The sequence below is a fragment of the Myotis brandtii genome, unplaced genomic scaffold (genome assembly GCF_000412655.1).
Source record: "Myotis brandtii unplaced genomic scaffold, ASM41265v1 scaffold530, whole genome shotgun sequence".
In the NCBI taxonomy this organism is placed as follows: domain Eukaryota; kingdom Metazoa; phylum Chordata; class Mammalia; order Chiroptera; family Vespertilionidae; genus Myotis; species Myotis brandtii.
In genome coordinates this window covers 114,030-132,017 of record NW_005369943.1, presented here as the reverse complement: position 1 = coordinate 132,017, position 17,988 = coordinate 114,030, and the positions used below count along the sequence as shown (strand labels likewise).

Below are 17,988 nucleotides of genomic sequence, written 5' to 3'. Positions count from 1 at the left end.
AGAATCAGGGGCATAGAAAGGGAGTGGACTGACAATTCTTGGGGGGGAAAGGGGTGTGGGGGGTGTGGGAAGAGTCTGGACAAAAATCGTACACCTATGGATGAGGAAAGTGGGAGGGTAAGGGCAGAGGTGGGGTGAGAACTGGGTGGAGGGGAGCTATGGGGGGAAAAAAGAGGAACAACTGTAATAATCTGAACAATAAAGATTTAAAAAAAATAAATTTCAACTGAAAACACTTACTTAGTCTGGCCTACCCTATGGCATCTATCTTCTGCTTGTTTATCATTGTAAGGGTTACAGTCAATATCGTGAAGTATAACAACATTTGCTGAAGTCAGGTTTATTCCTAAGCCACCAGCTTTTGTTGACAGCAGAAATACAAAGATATCCATATCGGTATTATACTCATCAATTAAATGAATCCTGTAGGATAAATATATTAGGTTACATCTCACTAAAAGGTATATAATTAAAATGAAAACAATCACATCACATGAAAAATAAACTTGAAGATAAAAATGTATGCTTTTTGTATTATAGCTATGTTACCTGCAGCTATATTATTGAAAGAGCTTCCCAATTCATCAACTCTTTTCTATACCATTTATCTCTACTAATTCTTACTTAATTCAACTATTCAGAATTGATTAATTCCTGAAGGACTATTTTGTCCTTAGTTTAATTGTTCTGGCTTCTCTAAATTCTATATGGCTTTTCAATCTTTAACCTTCTCCAAAGTCTGTCAACTGCTACTAGTATACAATATAAGTATGAACTGAATCTCAAGATCAAGTGGTATTGGTGTAATCTCTTTATCATGACTTCCCTCACTGTAGTGCAGGGGGAAAAAATTCACTCTGGCTGATAAAAAATAAATCAAGATATAATGCAGTTAAACACTCTAGAAAAAACATTCCTTTTTTCAAGATAACCATTTTTAACCTTTGGGAATTAAAACATAACTTACTCAATTTCTCTTAAAATATGAAAGGCCAAGTTTTAAAACAATCTCGGTTTATAGATAAGGTGCTTTAGACTCTGAATGATTTTTAAAGAGAAACACACTACTAAGTATACAATTATAGAACTGTTTCAAAATATGCTTAATGCAATTCAGACCAAAAAAATTAAAAAAAAAAAAGAAGTTCCTCATCTTCAGGTAATGACTAGAAGTAACCACACATAAGACTCAAAGCAATACAATTCTATCAAGTGCTCTAGACATTTAAAATGCAAACATTTAATTGAATTTGAGGGTAAGGTGGATAGAAATTTTTGAAACTAAAGTAAAGTATACCAACCTTTCAGAAATCTGAGTCTTTCCATCTAATCTGAGGTACCTATGCTGATGATGTTTTAAAAGAGCCTCTAAAATATCCAGCATCATGGTAAATTGGCTAAATAATACAACTCTATCACCCTGTGAAAATACATATATGTATTAAATACATGGGAAGAAAAATTATAAATATCTAATGTTCAACTGCTTCTTTAATAAAAATAATCATAACTAAGGTAAAATTCTTATTTTGGATTGTATATAAATTAACTTAATTTCTAAACCTAAGAACTAAATTCAATTTTCAGTTTTGATTTGTAAGGTCAGTAAATGGGAATAGCTACAAAGTACTGTTTGGGTTGTGTTCTTACTAATGTAAGCTATTTCCCATATAAATTGCAGTGTTACTTAACCTTTAACATAGTATCTTCAAAATATTAATTTTGAAGCAATCATAGAGATAGAGTGTTACCTATGAAATAATGATAAGATTCTTTTTTAAAAAACACCAATATAGATAGGTTCTAATAACTTCTATTTTTCTTTCAGAAGTTCGACAGAGGAATAGTAATCAGGAAAATATACTCCCATATACAGTGGAAATCCCTTATCTGCGGGAAATACATTTCGAGATCCATGGTAGATGCCTGAAACCACGGATAGTACCAAACCCTACATATACTGGATTTTTTTTCCTCTACATACATACTTCTTCACTTAAAGGAAGCACTTTACAGCTTGTCTTCGGCATATCCAAATTACTAGCATCACTACTCTTGTACTTTGGGCCATTAATAAATAAAATAAGGGTTACTTGAATACAAGCATTGCGTTACACAGCCGATCTGATAACCGACTACAGATCTGATAACTGAGAGAACTACCGAGTGACTAATGCGCTAGTGTACATAGTGTAAACCTGCTGGCATATACTGCTTCATGTCCAAGTGAGACAGCACAAGATCTCATCACAAAACTTAGAACAGTGTGCAGTTTAAAACTTACGAATTGTTTATTTCTGGGATTTTCCATTTAATATTTTTGGATCATGTTTGGATTTTGGTGACTAAAACCACAGAAAGCAAAAGGGCAGATAAGGGGGGAACTACTTTATCTTCCCCAAATGCTCAAAACACTAGTTCCTATAAGAATGCAGAACAGACAACGGCTAAAACTTTAAGAAAGTCAAATCATGCCAGAATTGTCTTAAGAAGTTTAACTAATTGGGAAAACACAAAAGAATTAGCATTCTTCTTTAATACCTTCTCTTTTAGTTCCGACAAAATGCGTGCCAAAACTCGGAATTTTCCAGAATCTAAAATCAAGTCCATGTCTAACTGGAAGTTATTAATGTGCCGATACTGTTTACAAAGAACATGTAATTCAAAGTCTGTCATAACTTCCATATCTTCAAAGATCAGGTCAGGGTTAGCTTCACAATGTGTAGGTTCCTCAAAGCAAAACAAACAATACACATACTTCAAAATTAAGATAATTTATATGATCAATACAATCTAATAAATTGTTCACATCTGATAAAATATCTAAATCATAGAAATTTTAGGACAACATATGTAAGAAAGAAAACTAATATTTTTTAGGTACAATAAAGGGGGAAAGTTCTTACTATTTTAGAATTAGCATAATGAAATATTTATAGATGAAATAAGATCTAGAATTTATTTCAAAATAATCTTGGGGAAGGGACTAGATGAAACAAGAGTAGTGTTACCCTTGTGCACTGTTGGTGGGACTGCATAGTGGTTTAAATAACCATTCGTTTAAATGATCACAATAACACTATGAACAACAATATGGAGAAGTATCAAAAACTAAAAATAGATCTATCATACAACTCAGTAATTCCACTTTTGGCACTTATCCGAAGAAAACAAAAACACTAATTTGAAAAGATATATGCATTCCCATGTTGAGTGCATTATCATTTACAACAGCTAAGATATGGAAGCAACCTAAGTGTCCATAGATAGATGGATAAAGAAGATGTGATATATAAGTACAATGAATATTACAGAGAAATAAAAAAGTATGAAATCTTGTCATTTGCAACAACAGGGTATTATGCTAAGTGAAATAAATCAGACAAAGATAAATAACATATGGTATTACTTATATGTAGAATGTAAAAAAAATACAAAAGAAAACACATAACAAACAAGAACAGATTCATAAAAACTGACCAAATGGACGGTTGCCTGAAGGGAAGGGAAAGGGAGATGGGTGAAAAAAAAAAGAAGGGGAATATAGTCAGTAATGACGTGGTAAGTTTGTGGTAGCAGATGATGAACAGTATTAGTGAGTGATCACATTGTAAGGTATAAAAATGTTGAATCCCTATACTGTACATCTCAAATTAATATAACATTGTATAGCAACTACACTTAAATAGATAAAAAATAAACAAAGAGTAGTGTCATTACAGATAATAATCGCGGAAAATGTGTGAAGATTATATGGGCAGAGGATTTCATTATACAATTCTCTCTACTTTTACATGTTTGAAATTTCCCAAAGTAAATTTAAAATAATAGTAAGAAAAAAAAAATCAAAACAAATAGCTGCTGCCCAGCCAGCATGGCTGAGAGGTTGAGTATCGACCTATGAACCAGGAGGTCAGGGTTTGATACCAGGAGATCAGAGATCGATTCCCAGTCAGGGCCTATACCCAGGTTGCAGGCTCGATGCCCTGTGGGGCGTTCAGGAGGCAGCCAATCACTGATTCTCTCTCATTGTTGATGTTTCTATCTCTCTCTCCCTCTCCTTCTCTGAAATCAATAAAAAATATATCAAAAAAAAAAAAAAAAAAAAGCAAATGGCTTCTTTTAACAGAAGAAATATGGGTAGGTGCTAAAGAATGAGGTAAAAATAAAGAGTAATGGCTAAAACAAGGGATAAAATGAAAAAAATAGAGAAAAATGACTCACTACCCAGGCCATAAAATCTGAGAAATCTTTTGGAAAAAAAAAAAAAAAAGTATATTATGAAGTCTAGATCAAGAATTGGCAAACTTTTTCTGCAAAGGGCCAGACAGTAAATATTTTAGACTCTGTAGGCTAAATGATCTGTTTGGTCAACATTCAACTCTGCCCTTTTATTGAGAAAGCAGTCACAGACAATGCCAAAACAAAAGGCTGGCTGTGGCTGTTAGAATAAAACTTTATTTATAAAAACAGACTACCATATTTGTCCCTCCAGAGGTAGTTGGCTGATTCCTGGTCAGTCCTTCTTGGCTCTTATGTCTCTCAAATTATCTTGAACTTTGTCTTAAAACATATTTGTTTTTCCTAAATGTGGTTAAGTTAATATGCTTATTAGGGTCAATGGTCTCATTTTTAGCCTAACAATTGACCCTCGTGTTTAACAGTGGTAAGAAAGCTTAGTGTTAGCGTAAGATGGGACCTTTACCTTCAGCATCAGCTGGGACATTTCCTTGAGCTTTTCAGCTGTGTAATATTGGCGATGTAATAGAGGATGATTGGCCATTTTTCTCAACTGCATCATGACATTGCACATTTCTGTGTTTTTTTCTGTGATCCAAAGAGACAGATTTTTAAAAAATACAAAAAACAAACAAAAACAAGCTGACAGCTGTTTGTTGAAATATATCTCAATGCAAACAAAGAGCTAAAATTATTTCTTCATATTAAAACTAACAAAAAAATGAGTGGAGCCCACTATAATATGACTAAACAAAATGCTGCCCCAGTACAAGATCATTTTTCACGTAAAATTGTGAAAATCAGATTATACCCAAGTTATTGATAGACTTTTTCAATTTGCTGAAAAGACCCAGGTAGAGTTGCTCCTGTTTCTCCGACATGGGACACAACTCAATCTGGTCCTTCTTGGGGGGCAGCTGCTTGAGAACCTGAGTGAGGAAACCAGTTTAAGTAAAACAATCAGATAAAGACGAACACAGACATTTAAAAAACAATCATAATAAAAAATATGCAGATAAGAGTTACCTCATCTTTTACTCTTCTGAGAATAAATGGTTTTATAATTTGTTTTGCGTGTGCTATTCTCTCCTTTTCATATATACTTTGCTCATCAGCTGATTTCTAAATAAAATAAGAACATATGCTTTTAGAAATTATATTCATTTAAATGATAACAATAACAATATTACACAACATGAAAATTTGAGTTGTTTTGCATAGAAACTCCATTTATTCTAGATGGAACTTCACATTTGTATTCTGGGCTATAATCTACTTAAAGCTCCATATGTATTTTGAGATTTCATGACATGTAAATTGTGTATGCTGCTGAACTATACTAGGTTAGTTTTCAGAAGTCATTAGCTTATGAGTTGTTACTGATTACCTAGAGAACGTAATGAAAAAGTGTGTGTGTGTGTGAGAGAGAGAGAGAGAGAGAGAGAGAGAGAGAGCGAAAGGGGGTGGGAAAAGGTGAGATGAAGGGTATGAGAGAGAGGTAAAAAACTTGTATTTATTTGTGGAAAATGGCCCTAAAAGAAAACTAGTACAGGTGATGTGAATCATGTGCTCTAAAAAATGGGCATAGTTATTAGTCAAAACTGATTAATTTTGGAGAATTAAAGAAGTAGAATTTTATTCTAAAATGTAAAGGTATCATCAAGTGAGAAAAAATTCATTAGTGAGAGTTAAAAAGGCAGTTAATTGCAGCAGAAGACTATCACAGAAAATGCTTGCAAAATATGTATAACAGGAGAATCAAGAATCTATATTAACATTGCTATATGGAAGAATTTAGGAGTTTTTGAAGACTATATTGTGCTTTTTCTAAACAATCAGGAGAAAATTAACAAGATTTTCATCTAAACGGATTTCTTTATTGTAACTTTTAGAAACTGTTACTTTTGTATTTATGAACTTTTATTTCAAAACTATGTCCCAGGATAGGAATTTTCAACCTTTGCCTAGTTCTACAGTTCACCTATTAAAAAAAAAATGCTAATTTTCCTGACCAATTTTAATAAAGAAAAAGCAACGATCAAAACTTTTCCCAAATATTATATATCAGAGACTTCCACCAATTTAAAATTGTTATTCCTCAGAAAATTAGCATGTTAAAAACCAAAACTTTTAGACACAGATTACAGAAGTCACCAATTCATTTCTCATTGTGTTTTGGCTGATTTCTCAACTCATCCAAGGATAGGAATATCGACTACTTAAATTTCAACATGAAAACAACAAAAAAGACAAAATAGAAGAATGACCCAGGTAAAACACAAAGTAACATATTTGGGAGAAAATATGAATTCATGCTTACTGTCTTAGAAGAAAACATTCTTCGTATTTCACTTGTGCTACTACTAAACATGTGTGGCATAACAAAATTCAACAGCGACATGAGTTCTAATAGATTATTCTGTACAGGTGTGCCTGTGAGCAGCAAACGGTTATTTGCCTGTGAATGAAGGTAATTAAGATTAGTTGGTTTTTTAAATTAGAGAAACATCCTTCTTTGTCTACCCTCCACAGTGTGGTGGTGGTGATTAATACCATTATTAATAATGTAACATTCTGTAATGAAAGGTTAGTAATTTAAAAAAAATTATCATCTATTGTATCTTAAGGCAGAATGTGTAAAACTAATGGTTTCACTTTTTAAATAGGTAACTTGCATCCTTAGATCACTTTATGAGGTAATGAAAATAGATTATATTTAATATTCAGAGTTTATCACACAAGACAGAGGTGGTAAATTGAGGCTCATGAGCTATGAATGGTTTTTACAATTTTAAAGGGTTATAAAAAACAGCAAAAGAGCAAGTGACAGAGGCTAAATAGTCCACAAAGTATTAAATATTTCCTATTTGGCCCTTTACAGAAAAAGTTTCCTGACCCCTGATATAAAATACTACTTACATTAAAATACATAATATGAAATGTTATCAAAATTGGAAAAATTCACAAACACTCTCTTACATTAATTGTCATAAGGTGCTGGTAGCGAATAGAGCCCATATTCTTCAGCATATGGCCCTCATCAAAAATTGCGTAATTAAGTTTTAATCGTCGAAAGAGACCACGGTCATCAGAACTGCTGATTGCACAATTATACCTGTCACCAAAAGAAAAAAGGAATCTCTAGGGTTATGCCTTTATGAGCCACTAGCAAGATTTATTGCTTTGTAAAATTATTTTTATTTATACACTTTTAATCACTGGTATCTAAAAGATACTACTAATTGGTGCTCAAATAAATATCAATGTAATGTCATTTATCTAGTAATTACTGATGTACATGTAACCAAGTTTAAAAATGGCCCAGCCAGTGTGGCTCAGTGATTTGAGCGTCGACCTATGGACCAGGAGGTCGACTTTAGATTCCTGTTCAGGGCACATGCCTGGGTTGCGGGCACAATCCCCAGTGGAGGGCGTGCAGAAGGCAGGCTATCAATGATTCCCTCTCATCATTGAAGTTCCTATCTTTCTCTCCCTCTCTGAAATTAGTAACCAAATCCTATCTAACAACAGACAAACATGGTGACTGACCGTACCTTCGCTACACCTCCCACAGGCTAATCAACGTGATATGCAAATTAACCGCCAACAAAGATGGTGGCTAATTTGCATATACTGGCTGGGAGCAAAGACTGAAGACACCGTAGAAGGAAGGCAAGCAACGGAGCCGAGGTAGCGGAGATGGGCAGGAGAGAAGCGGCAGAGAAGGGTGGGGTAGCAGCTGCAGAGAAGGGAGTGAAGCCCTATTTTTGCAGGAATCTTCCTGCAACGGGCTTCTAGTATATATATATATGTATATGTATATATGTGTGTGTGTGTGTGTGTGTGTATATCGCTTCCATAGGTAGCTAAAAGAATATTTAAATGTTATACTGTAATCAGACAACTTCAACATACCTAGGAAGAAGCCAATTTTGGTAATGTATATGTAATCTGCACTTGTACACTTCACTTCATGAACTGTTATATTTTTAAAAGCAGCAGAAAAAAGGACATTAAGCTAAGATATTTCTGTTAAGAACATACTACTATATTAAACTAGCAGAGTAGATCCAAGAAATAACAGTTAATAGAAGTACATGACTATATAAACAATTTTTTGAATGAATTATTTTAATCATGGCCTCCTTTATAGTTAATATGCTTAAGATAACCTATTTATTAAATGAGCATTAAATTTTCTGCTAGATATTTATGTCAATTAGCTAGTAATGATTAACTTATTCGGTTATATTTTCCATCCTTATTTCTAACTCAAATTTTTCACTGAGATTACATTGTATTTACTATTAATACTTGCAAGATAGAAATATCATAAATTATCTTGGTGGAATATCTTAAATGTTACTTTATTATTTTTTAAAGAAATGCTTTTTATTTTTAAAATTTTATTTAAGTATAGTTGATATACAATATTATATTAGTTTCAGGTGTACAATACTTTTATATCTTACAATGTGATTACCTGCTAATTTTAGTAATCATCTGTCACCATACAAACTTATCACATTATTAACTATATTCCCCTTCACCTTTTTTACCCATCTCCCTAAACATCTCCTCTCTGGCAACCATCCTTCTGGTGTTTCTATGAGTCTGTTTTCGTGAGTTTTTTAAGATTACACACATAGGTGAAACCATATGGTATTTGTCTTTCTCGGTTTGATCTATTAACTTAGCATAATGCCCTTTAGGTCTATGTTGTTGCAAATCGCAATATTTTGTTTTTTTTTAATCCTCACCCAAGGATATTTTTTCCATTGATTTCTAGAGTGGGAGGGAGGGAGGAGGGGGAGAGAGACATGGAAGGGAGGGAGGAAAGGGAGAGAGAGAAACATCTATATGAGAAATATCAACGTGAAAGACACATCAATTGGTTGCCTTCCTTATGAGCCCCTACTTGGGCTGGGGAACCTGCAACTTTGACTGGGAATTGAATCTGTAGTCCTTCAGTACATGGGCGATTGTTCTAACCACTGATCAAACCCGGCCAGGGCAGATTTCATTCTTTATTGCTGTGTGATATTTCACTGTACATGTACATATATACCACATCTCCTTTATCCATTCATCTATGGATAGACACATAGGTTATTTCCAAATCCTGGCTATTATAAATGATGCATATCATCTTTTCAAATTAGTGTTTTTATTCTCTTTGGATGATACCAGGAGTGGAATTGATGGGTTGTAGAGAAGATCTATTTTTATTTTTTTGAGGAATCTCCCTTCTGTTTTCCACAGTGACTACACCAATTTGCAGTCCCACCAGCAGTGTACAAGAATTCCCTTTTCTCCAAATCCTTGCCAAACACAAGTGATTGATGACTTTTTGATAATAGCCATTCTGACTTGTGTGAGGTGGTTTCTCATTGTGGTTTTAATTTGCATTTCCATGATGATTAGTGATGTTGAGAATCTTTTCATGTCTGTTGGCCATCTGTATGTCTCCTCTGGAGAAATGTCTTTTCATGTCCTTTGTTCATTTCTTGTCATTGAGTTGTATGAGTTAAATGTTACTTTAACTGAGAGAATATTATAACACTATACCTGCAGTCAAGTAGACAAAACCTTTTTATAACCACTGTCAATCAGTCACCTAATGTACTAGCAAAAAACTGCTATTTTGGTTTTATATACCAAACTGAAAAAATGCCTGAATCCTCATAAGTCATTCCATTATTTTAGTTGCACAATTCTTAGCATAAACTTTCCTTCATATTAATATTAATTTTTTTTTAAACTTGGAAGCTGCACAAAATTTCTTTCCAAAAAACTTTTTTTCTCAATACTTACGTGGTCACAATTACATTGTATTCTTCATATTTACTATGAATGTTATATCTTATCTGTTTACGTTCTTCTTGAGAACCTAGAATTTAAAACAATATGCATTTTGATTGTACTTATTGTACTTTACTGTATGTTAAAATTTTAAAATTAAAATGACATATTCTTACCATAGTAACAGAGCACCTTCAAAGTGGGGCACCATAAATTAACTTCCCTTAACCAGTTATCTATGAAAAAAGAGATATTACTTGCATTTGCTACAACAGGATATGTGTATGCAATAAAATCAACACTACAATTTGACAAATTTTGCCCAGAAATTATTTTATAAAATAATACAAGGTGATTTTTTTTTTAAATTACAGGACTTTCCCAATTTTACTCCTGATGATTACAATTGTTTTGAGGTGGCATCAAATAAAGGGCAGAGAACCAACCACTGTATTTATAGGTGATTAATGATTTCCAATTTAAAGAAATGTCAATTTTGGTTACATTCATACATACATTCTCTTACTCTATATCCAATCAATTGAGCAAGAATGTAACAATAATTTGAATGCGGATGAATTGCATACTTTCTGACTCAATAAATGTTTAATTATAAATTTAAATGCACTTAGTTTCTTTTAGTTATTCAAAACAATTTATAAGTATTATGAAAACAAGATACATTTTATCATTTTATCAAATGGTCTTTGACCTATAATTGACTTATACTTGAGTTTTTTTTCTTTAAAAGACTTCTAGTACATTCAAACACACACACACACACACACACACACACACACACACACACACACACACAGCAAGGAGACCACAGAAATAAATATTCACCTCCACAAACTAAGGAATCACACATACACACATGGCTTTTCTTCTCCCTACGTAAAATAGGATATAGTCAAGCCCTAGCCGGTTTGGCTCAGTGGATGGAGCGTCGGCCGGCGGACTAACGGGTCCCGGGTTCGATTCTGGCCAGGGGCACATGCCTGGGATATGGGCTCGATCCCCCTCAGTGGGGGGCATGCAGGAGGCAGCCAATCAATGATTCTCATCATTGATGTTTCTATCTCTCTATCCCTCTCCCTTCCTCTCTGAAATCAATAAAAATATATTTTAAAAAATAGTGTACAGTCAAGTATGGTTGTCCACAGTACTACAAACCTATAGTTGACGCAGGAACAACGATCAAATGAGGACCTTTATTACCCTCCTGATAGAGGTATGCCAGGAATGCAATGGCTTGAATAGTTTTTCCTAGGCCCTAAAATTAAAAGTTCAAAAGACAATATATGAAATATAAAGATAAACAAACAAAACAAATAAATATTGAAAAATACAAAAGAAAAAATATATTTCTGGTTTTGATTCCCTATAATGCAACACTATGAGAATTTCTACTAGGTTCTCAGTTCTTAATGAGATAAAAGAAACAAATATCCAAGGGAAATTACAACTTAGTTTAATGAGCAAGATATATCATAACTGCTAATTAATATGTGACATATATTAATATGGAAGACCTTTGTATTGCATATAAAGGATATAATTTTGGTAACTTTATATAAAGCAAACATTTAATACACGCTAGATGGACTAATTACAATGTTCTAATGACTAATTAGAGTTAAAGATATAACCTTATTACTCAACAATTCCACTTCTAAGACTATATTCAGGATATATGGGAGAATATTTCCACAAAAAGACTTGGGTAAGAACGTTCATATCCTATTATAAGAGCCAAACACTGGAAATAACCTAATGCCCATCAACATGAGAATGGATAAACATGTTATAGCAGACTTATATTATGGACTTCTATATGCCAATATAGTAGCTGATACATGTAAATACTCGAATGAATTTCAGTAAATTTGTGATGCATCAAAAGAACCAGAAATAAACAGTATATACCACACGGTTCTATTTATATAAAGTTCAAAATCATAAAAAACTGATATGGTGATAGGCATCCAAATGGTGGTGGTTATAAAGAAACTTTCTGAGATGATAAAAATGTTGATCTGGGAGGTGATCACACAGGGGTACATATATGTAAAAATTCACTAAGGTGAACATTGCATGTTTTATTGCAGCTGAATTATATATCAATAAAGTGTTTGTTTTTCACAAAAAGGTATTGAAGAGGTTTAGCTCCTCATGGGAGAAAGATATTATCATCTGTTAAAAACTGAAATCCCCCTTTCCCCCGCTCCCACTTGCGATTCATGTGTTGAAACCCTAACCCCTGGTGTAACTGACCAACTATATTTCAAGATAGGATCATTAAGGTTAAATAAGGTCTTAAAGGTAGGACCCAAACCCCTCTTAAAAGAAGAGAAAGAGAGCCCTGGCCAATGTGGTTCAGTTGCTTGAAGTGTCATCCTGTATAATGAAAGGTAGCAGGTTCAATTCCCAGTTGGGCATGAAAGGAGGGCAAACAATCAATGTCTCTCTCACATTGATGTTTCTCTTTCTCTCCCCCACTTCCCCTTTCTCTAAAAATCAATAGGTATATCCTCGGGTGAGGATTGAGAGAGAGAGAGAGAGAGAGAGAGAGAGAGAGAGACAAAGAGACACCAAGGATGTATGCACACAGAGAAAAGGCCATGTGAGGGCACAACAAAAAAGTGGCTCACTACAAACCCAAAAGAGTAGCCTTAGGAGAAACCAAACCTGCCACATCTTGATCTTAAGACTTCCAGCCTCCAGAACTATGAGAAATAAATTTCTGCTCTCTAAGCCACGCAGTCTTTGATATTGTGGTAGCCCCAACAGACTAAGACACTTACTCAGGGGTCCTCAAACTCTTTAAACAGGGGGCCAGTTCACTGTCCCTCAGACCGTTGGAGGCCGGACTATAGTTTTAAAAAAAACTATGAACAAATTCCTATGCACACTGCACATATCTTATTTTGAAGTAAAAAAACAAAACGGGAACAAATACAATATTTGTATTTGCATGTGGCCCACTGGCCATAGTTTGAGGACCCCTGCACTAAATTATCACAAATATTGTCCTTTACAAGTTACAAAAACAGGTTCAAATAATATACCTCATTTGATACCAAATATAAGATTTTATAACCTAAAAATTACTACATTTTATTAATGTTGGCAATGAGAGATTAGGTCATTGATAAAGAGCAAATGACTCAAGAAAGGCAAAATTGTGATCCAAAACCCAGACTGACTGCTCAAATGCAGTTTTTCTACAACCTTAATGTTCTATATCTAACTGCTATACCTATTTTGAAATCCTGCATACATTATTCATTTTTCTATCAGGTAAATAGCTAAACAGTACCTTTGCTTTAAAATGACATGTGTAGAAATAGTGGAAGCCCTCAAGTTTACTAGAATGTAATTAGAGAACAAAGATCACTATCCTTGTTCATTTTTATTTTGTAAATCTAACACACAATGTAATATATATATGTATTCAATAAATATTTTCTCCACAGATCATGACTCATTTTTAATAAATACTTCGAAAAAAGTATAGCTGGAGGGAGAAGGTAAGGTTAAAAGGCAAGTTTCTATGCAATAGTACCTAGACTACTGGCTGTAATAAACTGCCCAAGTCTAGGATCAAGCAACTGTGACTTGGGAAAGAATAGAAACTCAGAGACATCTAGCAAAACAGTGGAAATGATGTTGATGAAGTTCTGATAAATGTATGAATTTATTTACTAACAAGGTCAAGTATCTATGATAAATTTTAATTTTAAAGGCAGCTATGGAAAAGTGCATATAGTACAATCTCATTCATTAGTTTGATAATCAGATAGCAAAAACCCCATATTCATTTGGGGTTGGGGTAGTAAGGAGGCTAGAGCTAAGACAAGCAATACAAAACCGGGAGGGGTGAGAGGGATATAGATACTGAAGTGAGGGAAGTAAACTACAGTTAAGGGAAAACTTCATTTTTTTAAATGATAGCAAGGATGTCTTTTAATGAAAAATACTAGAAATAGAGTTATTACTTACCATTTCATCTGCCAAAATGCCATTGAGTCCATGTTTATGTACCAATGCCAACCAATTCAAACCAACCTTCTGATAGGGCTTGAGTGATAAACTGATAAAGAGAGAGTTACCAAGTGTTATAGATTTATACTTCCATTAGTTTTCTCACATGAGATTTAGGTTTATAATGCACACAAAAACTGAAATACTAGGTCTAATCTTACCTTTTAATTTACTGTTATGAACTATTTATATGTACTTAAAAAAAATCAGTCCAAAATATAATGCTCTCTCTCTTTGTTTTTTTTTTGGTCTTGTCAAATTTTATTCTGTATTTGTTGATTTATTTCTTCTGGCAATAAGAATTTTAAAAAAAATTCCCATATTTGGTCATAATGTAATGTCAACAAATTAACTAAATAACTGCAATATTAATTATGATAACATATTTCTAAGTTAATGTTCATACTAAAAAATTGTATTGTACTGATTTGAGTTTTAGCACATTAAGAAACTTAAAGTATGAAAACAAAAAATACATAAGCATAATTTGTCTATCTCACTTGGAAGCCCTTTCTCATTCTCATTAGGACAGCATACAACCCATCTAACATGAAAACCTAGGACAAGGCCATGCCCCCCATTCTCCAGCTTTTTATCGGTCCTCTTAATTTCCTGTTACACACATCTTATCACAGGGAAGGGGTCTGGACATAAGTATGGCATAATACACAGTTAATGGGTAGATTCTGAAATCAAGATACCACTATTAGAAAAGGGGTAAAAGACGTAGGACAGAATGATAACCTTCTTAAATCAGAATCTATGTTTCAACAGTGCGGAATATATCCATAAAACATTTCTTATTTGAAAAAATGAAAAGTATAGGCAGGGAAAATATCAGCAGTATTGCTAAAATGTTTATAATTCATTTTAAAGTTCATTACTTTTTGGACAAAACATTTTTTCTATGCTGCTCACTACAAAAGTAATCATAAATAAAACATATTATAGATATTTTAATTTCCAGATCCAAATGAATTCTTTCTACTACAGTAATGGTGAGAATAAGTTCCAGTATTGGAATGTTCACAATATTTCAGACATTTTGCTGTGGGCTTCACATGCATTATTACTTCATTTCATCTACATTATAAAGTAGATGCTATTATCATCTCTATTTCCCAGATGAGAAGTTCTCTAGAACTCAGAGAGGTAACTTGTCCAATGTCATGTAGCTAACCAAACTCATGTGTGCAGTGGCAGAGCCAGTATCCAATCCAGGACCGATCCAGTGCTCAGCTCCTAACCATTAAACAGCAAACATGAAAGTTTTCTCTCTCTCTCACTCTGACTCACCCACTCTATGATCAAAACTGAGGCCTCTTGTTATTTTTGAATCATTCACAATGCTTAAATCGTCTCACACACATGCCATGGAAGTGATGAAACGTGATGAGGTCGGCACACTACTTCACTTATAAATGTATTTAAGGGTGAACATGCTATCCCAATGTAAATCACAAAGAGCCAAAAAATACTCTTAACAAATAAACAAAAGTTACTGGATTTCTTCATTATCAACACATGTTGAGAAATAAGTCTAATAAAATCTTTTTCACTGCACATAAAACTTTAAAAAGTGATGAGGGCCGAAACCGGTTTGGCTCAGTGGATAGAGCGTCGGCCTGCAGACTGAAAGGTCCCAGGTTCGATTCCGGTGAAGGGCATGTACCTTGGTTGTGGGCACATCCCCAGTAGGAGATGTGCAGGAGGCAGCTGATCGATGTTTCTCTCTCATTGATGTTTCTGACTCTCTATCTCTCTCCCTTCCTCTCTGTAAAAAATCAATAAAATATATTTAAAAAAAAAAATAAAAAAATAAAAAAAAAATAAAAAGTGATGAGGAAATTTTAAGAATCTACTACATAGAATTTTTCATTCAAATAAAATTGTTTCATCCACAATCAAAATGCAGCTCTGATAGCTGTTTTGATCAGGACATTAACTTACTTTTGAAATATTTGTTTTAAAAGTATAAGTATTGGGTGGTGGGCACACAGTACAATATACAGATCTTGTAACATAGAAACCCATACCTGAAACCGATATGTTCATGTTGACCAATGGCACCCCAATCAATTTAATAAATATTAAAAATAAATTTTTAAAAAAGATTTCTAAAATAAATAAATATAAATATGTATGTACATATGTATGTATGTATTTGTGTGTGTGCATATTTGCTCCTCTGCTAAATTTATCTAAATTACAATTAGTGGAATCCAAGATGGCAGCCGACGGGACGGCAGGCTGCAAGATAGTGTGTGAGTAAGAGAGTGAAAGGAGAGTGCGTGGGTGTGCGGGGAGTGTCTGTATTTGTGAGTGAGGGACAGCTATATTCCACAGGACTGGTGGGGACTGGTGGACCAGGCTCCCCTGGCCGGCAACCTCCACTACTGCTGAAATCTCTCCAGGAGCAGCCAGCTATGCCACAGAGACTGTGCCATTTTGAAGGGGAGAGCGGCTGTGATCGGAAGCCCAGCCTTACCTTCAACTGGGGAGACCTCAGATACCTCCTGGGACCCTACAACCACATCGCCCAGGGACCAGCTACCTCAGCTGCGAACCCACAAACTCCGAGACTCCAGCCTCCCCGGCTGCCTAAAAAGTTTGTCCAGAGGGAGACAAAGCGGCGCCGAATACTAGGACGAGCCCTGCGCCTTCCCACAGAGCAGATAGAAGGAACACCTGAACCGAACAACATGCACCCAGAATTGGTGAATTAAACACAGCTGGTAAGGCAATCTGTGGATGGAAAAGTCAGAGATCGCCTAGAGAGAGCTCTGCCTCCTCAGATTCATCTGGGGGTTTGTTGTTTGGGTGTTTGTTGTTTGCATTTTTTGGATTAATTGTTATTGGTTGTTTGCATTAATCTCAGAGTGTTTGTTGTTTGCATTTTTTGGATTAGCTGTTGGTTTTTTGGAATTTTCTCCCCATAGAAATATATTTTTCCCTTTCTTTTTTCTTCTCTTTCTTAGATTTTTTACTTTTCTCAATATCACTTTTGCACTCTTTTCTCTCCCCTAATTCTCTTTGCTCTGGTGGTCACCTTTATTTGGGGTTATTAGTATCAGGAATACATTTGTGTTTGGGTCCCTGTGCATTGTGTTTTGTCATGTTGTATTTTGTGCCTTTAAGTCAATGCAGGAGGGAGAGAGAGAGAGCTCTCTCTCAGAGGAGCGATCATGGGGAGACAAAGAAACAGCCCACATACTAAAGAAAAAGAATCACCAGAAAAGGAAGTAAATGAAATGGAGGCAAGCAATATATCAGAGAAAGAAGTAAGAGCAATGGTCATAAGGATGCTGAAAAGGATGGAAGACGAATTCAACAATATATGTAAGAACGAAAAGGAAATGAAGAAGAACCAAGAAATGAAAAATGACATTGCTGCAATAAAAAACACAGTAGAAAGCATCAACAGTAGACTTGAAGAAGTGGAGGACTGCATCAGTGAGCTAGAAGACAAAGTAGGAAAAAATAGCCAAGCAGAGCAGCAACTGGAAAAAAAACTTAAAAAATAGGAGGAGAGCCTAATGGAACTTTGGGACAGCATGAAACGAAACAACATCCGCATAATAGGGGTCCCAGAAGGAGAGGAAACTGAGCAAGGAATAGAAAACCTGTTTGAAGAAATAATGACAGAAAACTTCCCTGATATTGGGAAGAAGAAAAGACTCACACAAGTCCAAGAAGCTAACAGAGTCCCAAACAAGATGAACCCAAAAAGACCAACACCAAGACACATTATAATTAAACTAGAGGCCCAGTGAACAAATTCATGCACAGGTGGGGTCCGGCTGACCCGGCCCCAATGGGGGCAGATCAAGGCCGGGCCTGTCAGGAGGAGGACACGGAGGGAGGTTGGCCGGCTGGCTAGGGGGAGGGGCTACAGGCAAT

General features: G+C 34.7%; 1 protein-coding gene across 4 annotated transcripts in view; it reads right to left on the bottom strand.

Annotated features, from left to right (window-relative positions):
* Positions 1 to 17,988, bottom strand: part of SMARCAD1 (SWI/SNF-related, matrix-associated actin-dependent regulator of chromatin, subfamily a, containing DEAD/H box 1) — an 86,188-nt gene that overhangs the window by 10,099 nt on the left and 58,101 nt on the right. For 3 of the 4 annotated variants that reach the window (XM_005877781.2, XM_005877783.2, XM_014549010.1), the window contains 12 exons: positions 14,047 to 14,137; positions 11,218 to 11,317; positions 10,218 to 10,277; positions 10,054 to 10,129; positions 7,219 to 7,354; positions 6,560 to 6,697; positions 5,266 to 5,361; positions 5,051 to 5,168; positions 4,706 to 4,827; positions 2,542 to 2,730; positions 1,302 to 1,420; positions 241 to 423 (listed from right to left, as the gene is read on the bottom strand). In XM_005877781.2, coding sequence (XP_005877843.1) covers positions 241 to 423; positions 1,302 to 1,420; positions 2,542 to 2,730; positions 4,706 to 4,827; positions 5,051 to 5,168; positions 5,266 to 5,361; positions 6,560 to 6,697; positions 7,219 to 7,354; positions 10,054 to 10,129; positions 10,218 to 10,277; positions 11,218 to 11,317; positions 14,047 to 14,137 — 1,428 coding nt within the window. Of the gene's footprint in view, positions 1 to 240; positions 424 to 1,301; positions 1,421 to 2,541; positions 2,731 to 4,705; positions 4,828 to 5,050; positions 5,169 to 5,265; positions 5,362 to 6,559; positions 6,698 to 7,218; positions 7,355 to 10,053; positions 10,130 to 10,217; positions 10,278 to 11,217; positions 11,318 to 14,046; positions 14,138 to 17,988 lie in introns of those variants that run through there. The other variant, XM_014549009.1, reaches the window with a different exon arrangement.